Here is a 19,518-nt window from a genome sequence, read left to right on the forward strand (position 1 = left end):
TGTGTTCCAATAAAACTTTATTTATAAAATCAGGGAGGCCCAATATGGCCTATGGACCATAGTTTGCCAACCTCTGTATTAGAATCATAAACCTTCGGACACAGAAAGGAATTTTAAAATAATGTAGAACTGAGAGCAAATAGCTTTTTGCCTCTCGTACCCACTTTGGTTGACCGGTAGTGATGCCTAGGATTATGATGCTACCTTGGAGTTTTGCTGGAAGGAATACTGATTCATTAGCACTATCTTCATCAATTTTCTCATTTATAAAATGGGTTAATAGGTGGTGTAAAATCGGTTAATATCTACCTTATAGGACTGTTTTGAGGATCAAATGAGATAACATGACTCTCTAGCATTTGAAACTCTCTTCCCTTCACTTGTGTGAACAGGTCTTCTTATTCTCCTTTCCTGGCATCTCATCTACCACCCACACTTCAAATATTGGTGTTAGTCAGGGTCTGTGTTCTTATTTTCTTACTCTTTTGAATGATGTCCCACTCCCTCAGTTTCAACTGCAGTGTTCACCTGATGACTCCCAATCTGTATCTTTAAATTAAATCTTTCTTTTTTTAGATACCATATTTCTGACTGCAAATTGATGTTTCCACTTGCATGGTCTCATAGTATCTTAAACCAATGTACATATAAGTCACCTGGGGATCTTGTTAAAATGCAGAGTGTAATTCTGTAAATGTGGTTTGCATCCTGAGATTCTACATTTCTAACAATCCTATAGATTGTGGCCTACATTTTCAGTAGAGAGGCGTTAAACCCAGCATGTTCAAAAACTAAATCAATCCTCTTCTCTGATAAAAGTATACCATCTTCTTCCCTGTTTCCACAAATGACAGTATCATCAAGCAAAAGTATAAGCATGAAACCCGAGAGTCATGATCAATATTTCTTTCACACTTTATACCCAGTTAGTCACCAAGTTGTATCTCTTCCCCCTCCTTAATAAACCTTCATATCTTTGGCCTTCTCTATGATTTTAATCAGCCCCTTAGCATCTGTATCTGGGAGGATTAATTACTTATTATCTGGCCTGCCTGTCTCTTTTCCCTTTTCTTCTATTCTCTCTTCTACACAACTACCAAAAAAAAAACCTTTTCCATAAGACAGATTTGATTATGTGACCCTCTTATTTAAAATAATTACCTGTAGTTCCCCATCACATATAAATGTCAAATTCAGCATCATATACAAGACCTATCATGACATGGATTCTCTTTTCTAGGTTCACATATCTAGTTTATGTGCAGACCTATTTGCAGTTCTCTGAACTCTGACCTCTAAGTCTTTGCACACACTGCATATTCTTCCTGACTTATGCCTTTACCCATTTTTGTGACGAACCCCTATTCATTCCAGATTTAGTTCAAGCATTATTTTGGGATTGGCTCTGGACAGAATTTTACACCCTCCCCTTTGTGTTCCATAGCAGTTCCCACATAATATTGTAATGTATTTATTTAATTTACTGGTCTTCTGCCTCTACCAAACTAAGAACTCCTTAAAGCCCAGAATTTTTAAATTTGTTTTATCACTAATGTATCCCAAATCTTTCTAACACTGCACCTCACATTAAGAGGAATTCAAATATTTATTGAATGAATGAATGGATTTGCTAAATTTATCTAATTCAAAGGTGGCTCCACTTTTGACAAATGGGAAACTGGTGAAAAGCCTGTGTTTACATTGGTTTATATAGCCTTTATGAATTTATAGTCTTCAAATAGTCCTTTTCTGACTTTATTATTCTTATCTGAAAAGTCATAATCTTTTTAGTTTGTTTTGTCTTCATTATTGTACCTCCAGTCTCCCCAGATTCTCTTATTTAAATTGCCGTTCTCTGAACGTTTTTAAGTGCTTTTAAATTGTCTTGTTGGGAGGACCCAAATGACTCATGATTTTGCACTCCAGATAGTTTGTAAGTAGATATTCTTGTTTTAGAAATACTCTTCGATACCCAGTAGTTTTCACTGAGCACAATTGAGAATTCAGTTGTGTTGTTGTTTGTTGTTGCTGCTGCTCTGCTCTTTGTATTGTCGTTTCTGGGTATGATACGACATTTTTGTTTATATTCTGATTCAAATATACTTATTTCTACTCAACGGGAAAACATCTAATTATCATTCCATGTAATTTTATGTGGCAATTCACAAATCTTAATTGTACCTGCCATAAGCCCTTATTTATTAAATCTTAAAACCAATAGAGTACATTGTATGACTACTTGTAATGTGACCAAAGGTACATTGTTAGATCTAGCCAAGTGTATTTTGCCTCTATATTTTCACTTGTTTATGATTTTGAAAATAACATAGTTCAAACATTTTTCTTTGACCTCAAGACATAGCCTTCCTATTATCCCTCATCCCCACTTATCCTCTTTTTGGAATGAGGAGGAAGATAGATTTTTATTTTTTAATACTCTTCATAGTTAACTTTGAAGAGCCTCTGATTTATTAGAAGAGTACCATGACTTTCTAAGCAGTGTATATAGCAAAACTTGGCTCTAGGGTCTCCTAGGCAGCTACACAAATGACATGCTGGTAAGAATCTTGAGGACAAAACTGAAACATTCAAGGTTACCACTTAATGTTTTCTAATCATTTCTGCATATTTGATCGTTTTGAAGTGTTACTTACAAATCTGCCTTAGTAATTGACAAATAATTAAATTGGCATAAGAACATTTTCTTGAAATAGAGTGACTGAATTAATCTCTTTAGGAATCTCCAAACTGATAACAGTTATTTTTAAAACAGCAGAAAGTAAACTAGAAAAATAAGTTACTCTGAGGTCTTTTTTGCAAGTCTCTTATATGCTCATATAGCCTATCCTAGTGCCATGTGTATATAGTAAGTATTCAAATATATTTTAAAAGATTAATTTACTGCCTGTAAAATGTGATTTGCTACCACAGGGTATTTAATAGATATTCCCCTCAGTCAAAATTAGGAGCTTGTAGATTTATACATAGCAGAGAGAAGAGAAAAGAACTGATGAAGATAGTCATTAGTGACTCATCTTAATATTTCTTTTCAATTTATTCCCCCATTCCAGCCTGTTAAAAAATCTTCTGAATGACAGAAAGTTATAGGTTCTGTTATAGATACAAAAAAAATATTTAAGAATAGTTCTTTACTCCAGAGAAGTTTCTTATGTAGTAGTGACCACACTGTGTATTAAATGATGCTTTGCACAGATGTGCATATAGCATTTGCCAAAGGAATGGTTATAAAATGCAACAGCACATCATAAACTCATTTTTGTTTGGGGATTCAGGAGTATTGGACAACTGTTAAAGGATGAAGTTAATAGAGAAGATATTCTAATAAGCCAGAATAATATAATCAGTTTTATTTTGAACTAAATTTAATAGGGGAAGTTTAGATGGGATATCTGAGTGTCTTCCAACAAGCCTGCAAAACCTTAAAAAGAAAAAGCATTTACTAATCTTTGTTTAGTTGTCCTAGATGCAAATGTATAAAGATCTTCATAGTGAAACATGTCTATAGTGCTATTGCTAGTTAATTCTAAGTTTAAAAAATAAGTTCTCAAAAGCATGTGTGTCACTATAAAATCTAATTAGAGTCTGATGCAAATGATAACAGAACTGGAATTAAGAACTGTCCTCATTTAAGGTATCCAAATGAAACATCCCACTTGTATTTATCTTTTTTAATGTATTCTAAAATTTTTTAACTTGGACAATTAGACATGATCATTACTAAAAACTTGGTAAAATGTAGGTCAACAACAACCCAAAAAGGAAAACATTTATTTAAAACTTCCCCAAACCCTATGCTTCAGATATAACCGCTATTAAAATAATAGTTATTGTTTTGAACTGTTAGGTATATTGTGCTAAGTATTTTATATTTTCTCACTTAATTTTTTTAAAGATTTCGTTCAATGCTTTTAGGCTTTTTCCTTTGCAAATATGTATTTATGGATAAATATATAAAAACATTAGTGTAAATATATAAGAACAATATATCCATCTTTCTATAACAACCATGGGGAACAAACTGATCTATAAACCTTTATATATGAGTTTGCATCTATATCACTAAATACAGATTAATATAATTTTTAAATGATTGGATGCACTTCATAGTGGTCCATGTTAATTTATTTAACCAATAGCCTTTTACACACTTAGATTATTTTCAAATCTCCAGACTTGGTTAGCAGGATCTTATATATCTTTGCATTATAGTGTAATTATTTCCTCAGAATAAAGAAGTTCCTAGAAAGAGACTTGCAGATCTAAAGAGTATGCACGTTTTAAGACTTTTGGTTCATTTTGCTAAATACCTTTCAGGAAGGATGTGTCCATTTATATTTCTCCCAAAACTAAGCCCTGGCAAAATCTTCTCTACCCCCTCTCTAACCTTAAATATTCTTTTTAATTTTTGCCACTCCAAATGAGGTTACCTCATTGTTTTGACAGTTCTTTGATTATTTGTGAGGTTGAACATTTATTTCAAATGTTTAGTGACCATTTGTTTATTTGTATATTACATGTTCCTGTCCTTAGTTCATTTCTCTAGTACCTAGTATTTATTTTTTTCTTATTAATAGAAGCTCTCTTGCATACTGTGTAAGAGATAATTTTCCCCAGTATGTCATTTTTACTTTTAACTTTGTTTATAGTAGTGTTTTGCTGTACTGAGTGTCCATTTTTATACAGGCACATCTATAAAGCATTTTCTTTAGGATCATGCATAAGAGAAGAATTTTATATTCCATATTCCAAGTTGTCTGTGTTAAATGCTGTGGTAGTATTCTGAATCTTTTTTTTTTAAACACTTATCACAACTGAAATTATCAGTGATGTGATTGCTTGTTTAGCATCTTTCTTCCTCACCAGACTATAAACTCCATAAGAGCAGGAATCCTGTCTGTTTTATATAGCTTTATATCTGCTATCTGGTATACAATAGATATTCAAAAGTATTTATTGAATAACACACACACACACACACACACACACACCCAAATGCACGCACACATAATCTCTCTCTCTCTCTCTTTGGTTTGCTAGCTTTACCATATTAAAAAATCCAGGTATTTTTATCTCTCTAGATTTCCTAATCGGTTTCTTTGTTTTATCATTCTGGTATAAGTATCACATAGTATATTAATAAACAATTGAACAAATTCTCCCATATTTTACTTTTTCTAAACTGCCCTGACTATTCTCCAACATTTACCCTTTTATTATTATTTTTTTTAATTTATTTATTATTGTCTGCATCAGGTCTTCGTTGCTGTGCGCGGGCTTTCTCTACTTGCGGCGAGAGGGGGCTATTCTTTGTTGTGGTGTGCAGGCTTCTTACTGCGGTGGCTTCTCTTGTTGCGGAGCATGGGCTTCAGTAGTTGTGGCTCGCGGGCTCTAGAGCGCATGCTCAGTAGTTGCGGCGCATGGGCTTAGTTGCTCCGCGGCATGTGGGATCTTCCCGGACCAGGGCTCAAACCGCTGTCCCCTGCATTGGCAGGCAGATTCTTAACCACTGCGCCATCACGGAAGCCCTCAAACATTTACTCGTATAGCTGAGTTTTACTATCATTTTGTCAAGCTCTCAAAATCCCATTGTAATTTGGGATTTTTATTAATTTGAAAAAATTAACATCTTAAAATATTTAGTCTTCCCATTGAAGAATATGGGGTATCTTTCCATTTTATACGTGTTTTAGTTTCCTTGGTTTTTCCATATAGGATCTAATTATTTATTGAGTTTATTTCTACTTTTTGTGTTGATCTTTGTAGCTAGCTTGGATTTGGAAGTAAACAATTTGAATCTTTTTTTCTTTTAAGCTTTCGTCAGGAGTGATAAACCCAGACTATTCAGAGGACTACAAATCAAGGTAATGCAATTTTAATGTGATCCTTTTTTCCAGCATTTTCTTTTTTTAATTAAAAATTATTCAGATATTTTAATTGACTATTTTTTAGTGCAGTTTTAGGTTTACAGGAAAATTGATTGGAGAGTTCCCATGTACTCCCACCCCCACCCTCCAGTTCCCTTATTAACATCTTGCATTGATGTACATTTGTTACAATTGATGAACCAATATTGATACATTATTATTAACTAAATTTCATAGTTTGCATTAGAGCTTATACTTTGTACAGTTCTAGGAGTTTTACCAAATGTCATGTATCCACCATTACAGTATCATACAGAAGTTTCACTGCCCCCAAAATCCCCTGTGCTCCACACCCCACCAAACTCCTGGGAACCACTGATCTTTTTACTGTTTCTATAGTTTTGCCTCTTCCAGATTGTCATATAGTTGGATCATACAGTAAGTAGCCTTTTCAGATTTCAGATTTAACTTAATATGCATTTACAGTTCCTTTGTGTCTTTTCTGTAGCTGGATAGCTCATTTCTTTCTAATGCTGAATAATATGAATAGTATTCTGTTATACCATGGTTTGCTTTTCTATTCACCTATGGAAGGACATGTTGGTCGCTTCCAATTTTTAGGAATTATGAGCAGCAGTGCTGTATACATTTTTGTGTAGACATACGTTTAACTTATTTGGGTAATTACCTAGGAGCACGATTACTGAATCATATAGTAAGAGTGTTGGGCAGTTTCTTACAAAGCTAAACTATTTTCCAAAGTGCTTATATCATGTTGCATTCCCACTAATAATGAATGAGAGTTATTGCTCCACATTCATCAGCATTCGTTATTGTCAGTGTTTTGGATTTTAGCCATTCTAATAAGTGTGTGATGTTATCTCATTGTTGTTTTCATTTGCAGTTCCCTAATTGAGAATCTTTCCACATGCTTATTTGCCATCTGTATATCTTCTTTGGTGTTTCTGAGATCTTTTGCTCACTTTTAACAATTTTAATTATGGTAAAAAAAACTTAAAAATAGTTAAGATGGTAAGTTAAATGTTATGGGTGCAGTTCAGTACTGGTAAGTTAAATGTTATGGGTACAGGTCAGTAGTGTTAAGTATATTCACACTGTTGTGCAACAGATGTAGAATTTTTTTGTCTCGCAAAACTGGAACTCTATACCCATTAAACACTAATTCCCCCTCTCTCCTGCCTCCAGCCCGTGGCAGCCACCCTTCTACTTTATTTCTATGATTTTGACTACTTTAGATACTTCATATGAGTGGAATCGTATAGTATCTGTCCTTTCATGACTGGCTTATTTCACTTTAGCATGATGTCCTCAAGGTTCATCCATGTTGTAGCATGTGACAGGATGCTTTTTCTGCATCTATTGGTATAAGATTTCTTGTTTAGCCTGTTGGTAGTAATAGATTACATTAATTCATTTTCAAATTTTGCACCAGCTTTGCATACTTGGAGTAAATCCAAATTGGCCATGGTATATAATTCTTTACACACTGTTGGATTTGATTTAATATTTTGAACGTTTTTGCAACTATGGGCTATGTAGTTTCTAATTTTTGGACTAAAATGAGTTTTTGAATAAAAAATTGAATTTTTAAGAATAATTTATGTAGATAACCTGACCCAAAAGATTTTAGTAGTAATGTTATTGGTTTATTAGCTTAGGGGACCAATTTCTAAATTCCAGAAATGGGTTGATAATATACCAAATGCAAATAATCACATCAGAGCTTGTCTCCATCTCTAAAGTTCACAACTCTAGAAGACCTAGAAAAACTGAAGCATAATTGCTGAGTTTCTCAGCTCCCTTCATCATCACTGCTGCATTTTTAGTTACATGGTCCTTAATTTAGCATTGAAGATTGATCACTTAATGTATGGGATCAGGTTTGTTATCACATTTACCCAGAGTCAGAATTCCTCAGAGCTCTCTGGTGAAATATTGGAACCCACTAGTAGGTTTGAAGTTTCAGGAATCCAGCCAAATTATAAACTAATTACAACAGAATAAATTTTCTTTGGTTTAAGAAATCTAATGAAAGTCCAATACAGAATTGTCTGATAGTTTGTATGCACAGCCTATTTCAACATGGCTCTTAAGAGTCATTCTCATTGAATATTTTGAACTTGTCTGCCTCCTTCATTAGATTTTCAACTCATTTGAGAGTTGGAGTGTGTCATGTATGCAGTAAATACTTGTTACATTCAAGAATAAGCTTAAATCCCAAGTAAACGGCTTGATACCAACAGGTGTTTCTCTTCAGAAGTAAAATGTGATTTTTTTTTTTAATTGTCATTTTTGATGAAATCCCATTACACTCTTTTCTAAAAGACTTCCTTTAAGAGCTATTGTGATGTTATGTCTAAAAGCTTATTACTGTTAAATTTAATTAAGCTGGATTGAATTGATTTGGACTTTGGTTGAAACTGAAAAGGCTCTTTCTAAGCAGAAAATGATATTCCTCTTTTTTGTAGTATGTTCGCGGTTCAGACCCTGTGCTAAAGCTTTTGGACGACAATGGGAACATTGCTGAAGAACTAAGCATCCTCAAATGGAACACAGACAGTGTAGAAGAATTCCTGAGTGAAAAGTTGGAACGCATATAAATCTTGCTTAAATTTTGTCCTATCCTTTTGTTACCTTGTCAAATGAAATATCACAGCACCTAGAAAATAATTTAGTTTTGCTTTCTTCCATTGATCAGTCTTTTACTGTGAGGCATTAAACATCTAATTAAAAGTTGAAGTGGCAGCACAACCCATGTTATGTAAGGAGTTGGCAAGCTTAACAAAACCCATTTTTTATAAGTTTCCATCCTCCATTTGTTGATACCACTAACAAAATGCTTTGTAATAGTCTTGTGGTTAATTATGCAAATGATAATTTGTGATAATTGGTCCAGTTTTACGAACAACAGATTTTTTAATTAGGGAGGTTAATAAGGGAGATGATTACCGTGCCTCATGTGCTGTGTGCTTTTTGAAAGTGAAGACAGAAAACTACAAAGCAAATAAGATATACCGAGCCTCAACAGATTGCCTGCTTCTCAGATCCTCTCATATTTTTGTATTACCCAGCTTTCCTTTTAATAGAAACATTATAGTTTATAATGAATGCACTGCATAAAAACTGTATGGCTTCATTATTGTAAAACAGATTCAAGATCTATGGTAAGAGTGAAACATTCACACAAAGATTCGCATTAATGAAGACTACACAGAAAACCTTTTTGTGGATTTGTGTGGATCTGATATTTAGCAAATTTTTGTGCTTTACATTCTTACAGAAGAGTAAAGTTAAAAATTATCATTTGTAAGACCAAAATATAAATAAAACGTTTCAAAAATCTATCTGAATTTGAAATCTATTTGTTCTTTCATGTTTAAAAATGACATATTTCTCAGTGCATTTTTATTTTCTTTTCATATAAGCCTTTTTTTTAAGCTAAAAACACTAAAATGTCTACATTGTTTAAAACTTCTAACTTATTGTGGGTAATACTATTTTGTCTGTGATTTTTTATTTGTCCAAGTGCTTTCATTTATGAACACATTTCATTTATATCATATAAGGAATTTCTCTTAAAATATAGTTTTTTAGGAGCTATTAAAAATGATTTTTCTTTGCTTAACCTTCTATGTGATGAAAGTGACTTCTTAAAGGGTGGTTCACTAAGAGCAGCATTCATCCAAATGACTTTAGCTCATTTAAACCTTACTAACTTAACAAATTGGTCTAATATCCTATTATGTCAGCTCAGTCTTAGGATAAATTCTTATAATCTGGAAACTTTTATTTTTTATTTTGAATTAAACTATTTAATGAAGGATATTTGAAAGTCTTGAAGACAACTCTACCAGAAAATGTTTGTAGAATATTTAACAAAGGTCCGTTATTAATCTTTACTGGCATTTTATGTCATGTCATTTTAAATTTTAAGACATTTTTAAAGCCAGCTTGAGAATGAAAAAATACTATGAGAAGTCCTGGCAAACAAACTGTGGTCTAGTTTTGGTCATCCATAGTAATAGAGAGGGCCATCACTTTGATAGTACAAGGCCCTGGATAATGTACTAATCCCTAATGGTGGTTATTACTTCAGAGCAAAAGGGAAGTGAAGCCAATCATGAACAGTGGGAAGAAACAGCACGAGAGGAGTTGCTGCCACATACATACAGAAAAATAGTTGGATAGAAGGCGTGAAACTTCAGAACTTCTGGGATTGGCATAGAAAACTAATTGGACTATTCTCTGAGCAGGAAGAGCCAATCAAATGAGTATCTGGCACTGGGATTTAAAGAGAGAAGCCTGAAAAGTCTATTATATTCAAGTTATTATTAGAGATCAAAAGAGGCTGAAGAACCTTAAACTTTGAAGAACTTGAAGCTTTAAGTTCTTGAGTTGATGAATAAATGTGTTATCTACCAAGCTCCACTATTTTAATTGGGAGGTTTGAGTTAATTAGCCAATCCAACTGTTTTTCACCAATTCCAATCAACAGCTAAAACCTTTTTAAAGAAACAAATCTTGATTACCAAGAAGGGTGTATAAACACTGAGGCAAAAAAGTACCATTTTATAGCCAAGTTTTGACATTTGATTAAGCTTATTCAAGTTCACAAATATGGATATGTAATAGTCAGTTGATATTTATAAATTTCCTCCCCCTGCCAAAATTATGTTACTTATAACCTAAAACAGTTAACGAGTCTCTAAATTCCTGAATTTGGCAAAAGCCTCTTACAAGGAGCTATGAGCAAGAACTGACATTTCCTGTTTTAAGAGGATTTGAGACTTGAAAGCCAATCTAAAATTAAAGTTAGTAAAATGCATAAAATATTTTTGAAAGCAAAACTGCAAAACTTTGGAAATTAAAATTGGCAGTAGCTAGCATGTGAAAGCATGTCTACAAATATATGGGAAGTAGGAGTACAGATTACAGATACGAGCACAACTAGGTATTTCTTTTACTTGAAAATTAAAGTATCTTTTAATTATATCCTGTGGTGACAGAGGACTTTTTCTGGGAGGAGAGGGTCTGCGTTTGTGATCCAGAATTCAAATTAGACTTTTGCTGATTAAAATAAACATTTTACCTTCAAACTGGTCCTTAGCCCAGGAATCAGTAACATAAAACATTACCTAGAAATACTAAAGGAATAAAACTAAGAATTGTCTGAGACCTCTAAAACTAATTCTTTCCTGTTAGCCACTCTTGAAACAGACCATGAATATGTGCAGCATTTTATCTACCATTATGAAGAGATTGAAGTTTAGACCTTAAAATTCAAAACTTTTTTAAAAAACCATTTTGGTAGAAAAACTAAGCTAGAGTTGATCCTTATTCACAAATTCTATATTTGCAAATTCACCTACTCGTTCAAATTTAATTGTAACCCCACAAGCACAATACTCTTGGCACTTTTGAAGTCATCCACGGATGTGCGCAAAGCAGTGAAAAATTTGAGTGCCCCAGTGCACACATTCCCAGCCAAGGTCAGACAAAGTGACACTGCCTTGCTTCAGCTCATGCTGTGAACAAGCGTCCTTTTCACAGTCTATTTAATGCCACATTTTTTGCATTTTTGTGCTTTTTGTTGGTTATTTCGCTCTTTAGAATGGCCCCCAAGCGTAGTACTAAAGTGCTGTCTAGTGTTACTAATAAGTGCAAGAAAGCTGTGATGTGCCTTGTGGGAAAAATACATGTTTTAGATCAGTTTTGTTCAGGCATGAGTTGCAGTGCTGTTGGCCATGAGTTCATCATTAGTAAATCAGCAGTTATTTTAAAAAAGGTGCCTTTAAACAGAAACACATAAAACAAGGTTATATATCCATAGGTTGGCAAAAATGTGACCAGAGGCTTCCAGGAATCTAACCCTGTGTATCGCCTAAGAGCAATGGTTCTGTGTTCGCCAATTCAGTGTTTGCAGTGACTTTATAGAACATAATAACTACTGTAACTAATGAGGATTGACTAATTTACCATTTTTATTGAGACATAATTCACATTTAAAATTCACCCACTTGGAGTATGCAATTCAATGGATTTTTAGTATATTCACACAGTTATCCAACCATCACTACAATCTGAATTTAGAACATTTTCATCACTCCAAAAAGAAATCCTATATGCATCGGTAGTCAATCCCACACCCACCTACCCTCAGTCTTTGACAACCTGTCTAGGTTGTCTCTATGGATTTCTGTCTATGGATTTGCCTATTCTGGACATTTCATATAAACAGGATCACAATATGTGCCTTTTGTGTCTGGTTTCTTTCACTTAGCATGTCTTCAAGGTTCAACCATATTATAGCATGTATCAGTCCTTCATTTCTTTTTTGTGGCTGAATAATATTCCTTTATACAAATATACCACATTTTATCCATTATTTGGTAGACATTTGGGTTGTTTCCACGTTTTGGCAATTGTGAATAACACAGCTATATACATTGATGTACAAGTTTTTGTGTGCAAATGTTTTCATTTCTCTTACATACATAACCTAGGAGTGGAATTGCTGAGTAATATACTATCAATGTTTAACTTTTTGAGGAACTGCCAAACTTTTCCACAGTGGCTACACCATTTTACATTCCCATCAGCAATGTACAAGAATTCTAATTTCTGCACATCCTGTATTCTTCATCTTTCATTAAGGGTACTCATTTTACAGTCTTATCATCAGGGGTCATTGAAATGTGTTAATAAGCACTGTGCCCTCCACTAAATAGCCTTAAGACTGCAATTCTTTTAATTCTTTAGATGGTATGTTTTATTCTCTCAATTTTTCCTGCCTCTTCTGCCTTCTGTCACTTTACTGGATTTTAATTCATTTTTCTCTTCCCCAGCTTCAGTCATGAAAAAAACTTTAATGTTCCCATATCTAATAGAGGTCACATTCTAGTATGAGAGGCAACCATTAAACAAATACAGCATTGCAATTATGGTAAAAGCAATGAAGAAAAAAGTTACTAGAAGAGAGTTACAAAGGGGACTAGTGAGTTCAGAGATTTCTGAAGGATGTGACATTTAAACCAAGGCCTGAAATATGAACAGAAGCTACTCAGAAAAAGAGTAAATTGAAATGCCTTCCAATTAGAATGTAGAGCACATGAAAAGACCCAGACTTAGTAGCAAGTCAGGCATTTCCACACACCTGAAAGAAGCCAACGCATGTGGAAACTAGCAAGCCTGAGAGAATAGTAGAAAATGAGGTTGGGAAGGTAGGCAAGGAGGACCCAGTTGGTGCTGTCTTAAGAATTTAGCTGCATTCTAAGTTGCTTTTAGAATAAAACCAGAAAAGGAAAAAACCTCAAGCAGGGGAGTGACAAAATCCAGTAAGTTCAACTCTAAATGTCACAGTCAGCAACTATTGTTATGCCTACATAAACACGTAAGTGCTTTATCTAGTGCACTAATAGCCTCTTTAGGAGCATCTAGTATACAATTTACTCTTTAAAGCTACTCATCGACTTGCTTTGAGAACAAAAAGACAAGCCTAAGCTAAAATGTTGTTTTATGAGATTCCAATGTTCATTTGTATCTATGCTCAAAGGATTCTTAGAATATTCACTAGTTATGTGGACCCATAGGAGGTGCCTATTAATCCACACCACACTCGGGCAGTCTTCCTCACCCCACCTTCAAGCTGAGCACTAATCTCAATTCTAGCTCCAAGGAAAGAACATGAAGCTCCAGCCTTGGAACTATGTGACTCAATATCTATGACAGTCTTTCTGTCGCCACCTCTATTATAACTAGTACCAGAGTTCTTGGGCCCGGTTTTACCTCCCACCTACATTCAGGCTTTTGACCCAAGTCCCTGGCTCCTGTTACCTGATCTCCCACATCATGAATACTTATATGACTCAAGTAGACAGCTCTATCTGCCATTCCAGATTTTGAAATCTATTCTGGCCTGAATTGTGTTTCCATTTCTTCCTTCCTGGCTTGAACATCTGGACCTATAGCCCAGACTCTCTGATCTGATTTCAATGTTTTCCTGCCTAACCTAGTCCTATGAGTAATGACTAATTCATCTACTTTTAAACTCACTTATCTCTACATCTTAGCCCAACAATACAGGACTCTTTCGTTTTTCCCCATATAGAGTGAAATCTTTGTCCAGCCTTACCCCTTGCATATCCACTCAGAATCAGCTAGATCTTATCCCAAAGGCCCAGCCCCAGATCCCAGCCAAGCTCTTCTGGTCTAGTTTCCATTGCTGGATAACAAACCATCCCAAAACTTAATGGTTTAAATATTTGTATATCTCTGTATAAACAAATAGAGAGGGAAAAAGGGATTCTATTGATTCTCTTTCTCTAGAGAACTCTAATATACCTCTTGCAATACTCTGTGCATTAATGGTTCACTTTCACTTATAAAGATTTGCAAGGAAAGGCTCAACATAAGTCTAGACTATTATAGGCTTTTTATACAACCTATGCTCAGAGATTGTCAGACTGACAGTTTTTCAGTTTTAACAGAATTTTGACAGGCTCCTCATAGCCACCTAAGCCAAAATGTCGTTGTCAAGGTGGTGGTGTTTTCCTCATTAGCAGTAACACATGAGATTGTGTTTATGTTTCACTGTATACAGTGTATACCATCAAAGCTGATTAAATGAGTCATTTAACACTGTTTACAGGAAAAGACTTAACAGATGTCACAAAGAAGAAAGTCATCTTTTGAGTGTAAACAGTGATGTCAATTGGTTCAGAAGTTTCTGAAAGGCAAAACAATACTGAGAAAAAAATGTTTTGTAACCGATTTGCAAACGGAAGGGGAAAAGTTACTGGGTAGTAAACTATCATGCTCTGGAAGAAAAAACCTCTTGTCAAATCAATGTAATCTTTTTTGGCAGAGTTATTGGCCTCTTAGGACAGAGGGAAACAATGGATGTAATCTGTCCTCAGTGTAGCCAGGTATTTTATCCTGTCTGACATTACATAGTTATTTGTAAACTAGGAAAAAATATGATCTAACACCTCAGTTTTTGAGTGGGTGTGTTTAAGAATGCTGAGGTATTTGTTCTCAGTTATTTTCAATAGATCATATCACCACAGAGCAAAGCAAGTGACTTCAGGTTTCCATCATGTATGACTTGCTAGAATCACGGCACTTGTTAGTGAGTAGCCAAGAGGGGAAAAGGTACCGACAATTGGGGATTCTCTTACTCCCTGTCATTTTTTCCCATCGGCGTCTGACTTCTGTTTCCCCTTCATGAGATGTCTCTTGGAATAGATGATACATTTGCTTCAGTCTCACACTCCCTGATGCCAACTATCTGTGAAGGTAGCCCCTCTGCCCTCTCTTTTTAGTATTTTGCCTCACGTTGATTTCTCATGATCACTGGATGCATTAGAGCTTTGTCTCTTCTGTGCCCTCATCACATTCTGAGGCAATGACGGTTAGGAATTCAACATATGGATTTGGGGGGACTCAATTCAGCCCATAACACTGCCGGAAACCAAATTTCAGGGCGGTGAGGGGAGAAGTGAGCTGAAGAGAAATTGGGAGGTAGGAAGTAGAGACAACTATTTGGAAAAATTTGAATAAGAGAGGAAGGAGCTAGACTGGATTTGAGAGTCAAAGGAGAGAAACTTGAGTGTGTTATAAACAGAGGGGAAGATGCCAATGAAGAAGTAAAATGAAGGAGAAAGGCATTGGGTCAAATACACATGTGGAGAGACTTGGCTTCAAGCAGCAGGGAGAGCGTGGAGGACAAGCATGAGGATGGGCAAGGGTATAACATGGTAAGAGGACAATATGGGCAGTTTAGAGACCTCTGCTTTCTCAGTGACACAGGAAGCAAGCTTATTCATCAGGACTGGAGAAAGGAGACAAAGGCGTGAGTAATGGATTTGTAGAGGTTTGGAATAGTTGCTGAGGAACGCAGAAGAGGAAGTAGATGGGGGACAGATCTAGAGTGGCATTGATCCTCCTATTTGGAGTCTAGCCCTGGATCTTCACTAACCTACTGTGTGAGTTTGGCTCAATTTTCTAATTATTCTTTTTCATGTAATTCTCATCTGTGAAATAGGGTTAATAATAGCTACAGTGAACACTCTACATTATTATGAGGATTAAATAAGAAAGTGGTTAAATTTTCAGTGACACTATTTGTAGCATTCCGGTTCTTGCATTACTCAACACTGGCACCCTGGTTTAGCAAACTGGTTCTAACGTCTCATTTTCTTTATTCAGTTGTTGCCTGGGCCATTTATCAAGGCAATCGTTGTCTGATTGCATAGATTTGATGATGGTATCCCCATTTCCCATTCAAAAGTTAAGCCAGAAGGTGTTCCCTTGCCCATTTAGCCTTAACTATTCCCAGAACATCCCAAATAAAGCCTGTTTTTTCCTCAAAGAAAATAAAACATACACATACCAAGACATTTTCAAATTAAAATAGGCACTAAACAGACAGATGTCTGCCAAGAATAACCTCTGCTCTACTCAAAGCTGGTTTACAGGATTGTAAATTGAGACCAGCCTTTGCTTCTTACTCTACAGGGGCAATGAGTCAGGATTTCCTGAAATTAAGCAATCATGTAAAATGCGTTAGTGGCTTCTAGAAGACTTCATGCGCTTCCTTGTGCCAAGAAATTAACCTGTTTAGTTCTTGGCATCTCTTTCGTTTCCCCCAATGACTTAGTTAAGATCCTTCCATCAGTCTCAGAGTCAGTATGACAATGTAGCTAAGATTCAATGAAAGATTGTTTTTTTCTAGAAACATAAGTCTGGTGATGATAGCTGCATATCAGTGAGAAGGTTGGATTCTAAGTCTGAATCATTATTTTTTTAGTCAAAACTACACTGGCTACTAGTCCTAGTTCAATTCCTTGCATTGCTTAACCCAATTATAATCTAGTTTTGTGCCACCTCAAACAGTAATCTAATTGCTAACTCCCTATTCTCATTCTATTTGAACTTTCTGTACCGATTTCACTTCCATCTTGGAACACCTTTTGCTTTCAACACACCACTTTTTCCTAGTTCTCTTCTAAGCTTCATTGTCACCTCTCCTCTGCCTACCCCACAGATACTGCAAGTTGTCCCTCATTGCCACTCCTCTCTGTCAAGTGTTAGGAATTCAAATGGCAGCAGGGGCCAGGCAGGTAACAACAAGGTCAGATATAATTAATAGGGAGTGATAAGAACTCTGGCAAAGAGACAAGGCGTACTCCATGTAAAAGCAAGCACAGTGGAAAAACTTTAAGCACCATCTTGGCCAAAAACCCTTTCATGGACTGGACTATACAGCTGTTTCATGACAGCTGTTCTCAGAACCCAGGTCTTTCTGTCCAGGACTCTGAGGACAGGACCCATTTACAGGATGCTTTGTGTGCCACTTAACCCCTGCATAATAAGACAACAGTCACTCCTGACTTTGAGTTCAGGGTCCCTAAGTAAGTCACCCAACCTGATTTACTTTTAATCTGTAAAACAGGTTTCCTTAGAGGCTCACTTAAATTTCAACATGATGCAAACATTTTACTAAGTGGCAGTGACATCATTTATATCTTAAGTTTTCCAAGGGGCCCTTTTCTATTTCTCTAACTTAGAAGTGTCACCTCCACACATCCTGAGGTTCTCTCCCAACTGTGTCACCCGCCCAGATTTTACACCGTCACACCTGAAACTTGTGCAGAACTCATGAGGGACCATCATAGTCCATCTGAAGGGAAGACCTCACCTTCTCCATCCAGAGATCTTAGTTTTTTATGCTCTGCCTGTAAAGTGTTGGAAGACTCTATACTCTTGGGCTTAGCACAACAAATAGGTATTTCTTTAACACGCTTTCTCACTGAAGTTCAAGTTTCTATGAGAAAACTTGTTTTAAAGAAGAATCTGAATGAAAACCGTACCTCTGAAGGTACTTTTTCTTGCACACTCAGAATAAACATTTTTAAAAAGACAGTGTTTTCTTAAGAACGAAATAATGCCATTTGCAGCAAAATGGATGGACCTAGAGATTGTCATACTGAGTGAAGTAAATCAGAGAAAGACAAATATGATATCACTTACATGTGGAATCTAAAAAAAAAAGGTTACAAATGAATTTATCTACAAAACAGAAATAGAGTTACAGATGTAGAAAACAAACTTATGGTTACCAGGGGGTAAGGGTGCAGGGAGGGATAAATTGGGAGATTTGGATTAACATATACACACTACTATATATAAAATAGATAACTAATAAGGACCTACTGTATAACACAGGGAACTCTATTCAATACTCTGTAATGGCCTATATGGGAAAAGAATCTTAAAAAGAGTGGATATATGTGTATGCATAACTGATTCACTTTGCTGTACACCTGAAACTAACACAACATTGTAAATCAACTATAAAAATTAAAAAAAAATAAAATAAAATAAAAAATATAGTATTTTCTTGAGAATGTTCTTAAAATGATGCATAATCTTACACAGTAGTTTTCATGTTTGCTGAAGCTGCTACAAAGACACCAGAGGAATTACTCTTGGGGGCAGAAACTAAAAATATGCAGCTGCTTCTCCATAATATGTTATCACCAGCTCAGCAGCACCAGTTTAATTTCACTCAGGGATAACTGGTCCTCATTTTGCAAGGTTCTGAACAAGTGAAACAGTCCCTACCCTCAGTATGAAATGAAAGAGGATCCAGGTTGTCAAGGTATCAGACAAAAAGAGACACAGGAAGAAGCACAAGGCCAAAGTTCAGGCTCCCCACCACCATCCCACACTTGGCCACCATTCCCCCACCTTAATCCCCTCTGCATACTATATATTAATATACCATGCAGTTTCATCAAGTCCTCGCTTGAAACAGTCATTTCATTTCCATCTTCCTCCAGCTAATCTGGCCTGCTCTTTCCTTCCAACTTTGTCTCTAATAATTGATACAAATGAATTCTGTCTCCTTACACTGGTGTTCCCTGCATATCCCACTAGAGTGTAAGTGCCACAAGAACACGGACCCTGTTCCTCTTATTACTATTATATTCATGGAGCTGAGTCCAGTGTCTAGCACAAAGGAGGTGCTTCATAAATACTTGTTAAAGTAAATGGAATGTTCATTCACAGCACCAGGTCTTTGTCCCAATAATCCTCTCTACCCAGAATGTCCTCACTCTTCATCTCCAAAATTCTCAAACCTACATTCATCTCTGTTATGGACTGAATGTTTGTGTCTCCCCACCCCAAATTCATATGTTGAGATTCTAACCCCCAATGTAATGGTATTAGGAGGTGAAGGCTTTGGAAGGCGTTTAGGTCATGAGGGTGGAGCCCTCATGAATGGGATTAGTGCCCTTATAAAAGAGCCCCAAGAGAGCTCTCAACCCTTCATCCATGTGAGGGCACAAGAAGACGTCATCCGTGAACCAGGAAGCCAGCTCTCTCTCACCAGACACAAAATCTGGTGATCTTGGACTTCTCAGCCTCCAGACTGTGAGAAATAAACTTATGTTTTTTGGCCACCCAGTCTGGATGCTTTGTTACAGCAGCCCAAACTGACTAAGGTAATATTCTTCTAACAGGGATGGCATTTCAAGTTTGCTCTGTACAATTTAGTGTTTGAATATATCCCACACTGCTGATATCCATTCAGTTTTCAGGAAAAGAC

The 19,518-nt window shown here is 35.8% G+C and overlaps 1 protein-coding gene across 2 annotated transcripts in view; it reads left to right on the forward strand.

The window, feature by feature from the left end:
* The window catches only part of SELENOF (selenoprotein F), a 37,137-nt gene extending 27,887 nt beyond the window's left edge, over positions 1-9,250 (forward strand). The window contains exons 4-5 of one of the 2 annotated variants that reach the window (XM_061186367.1): positions 5,833-5,882; positions 8,375-9,242. In XM_061186367.1, coding sequence (XP_061042350.1) covers positions 5,833-5,882; positions 8,375-8,506 — 182 coding nt within the window. In that variant the 3' untranslated portion in view covers positions 8,507-9,242. Of the gene's footprint in view, positions 1-5,832; positions 5,883-8,374 lie in introns of both variants that reach the window. The other variant, XM_061186368.1, reaches the window with a different exon arrangement.
* The last annotated feature ends 10,268 nt before the right edge of the window (positions 9,251-19,518 follow it).

This window comes from Eubalaena glacialis, chromosome 3, assembly GCF_028564815.1.
Source record: "Eubalaena glacialis isolate mEubGla1 chromosome 3, mEubGla1.1.hap2.+ XY, whole genome shotgun sequence".
Taxonomy (NCBI): Eukaryota; Metazoa; Chordata; class Mammalia; order Artiodactyla; family Balaenidae; genus Eubalaena; species Eubalaena glacialis.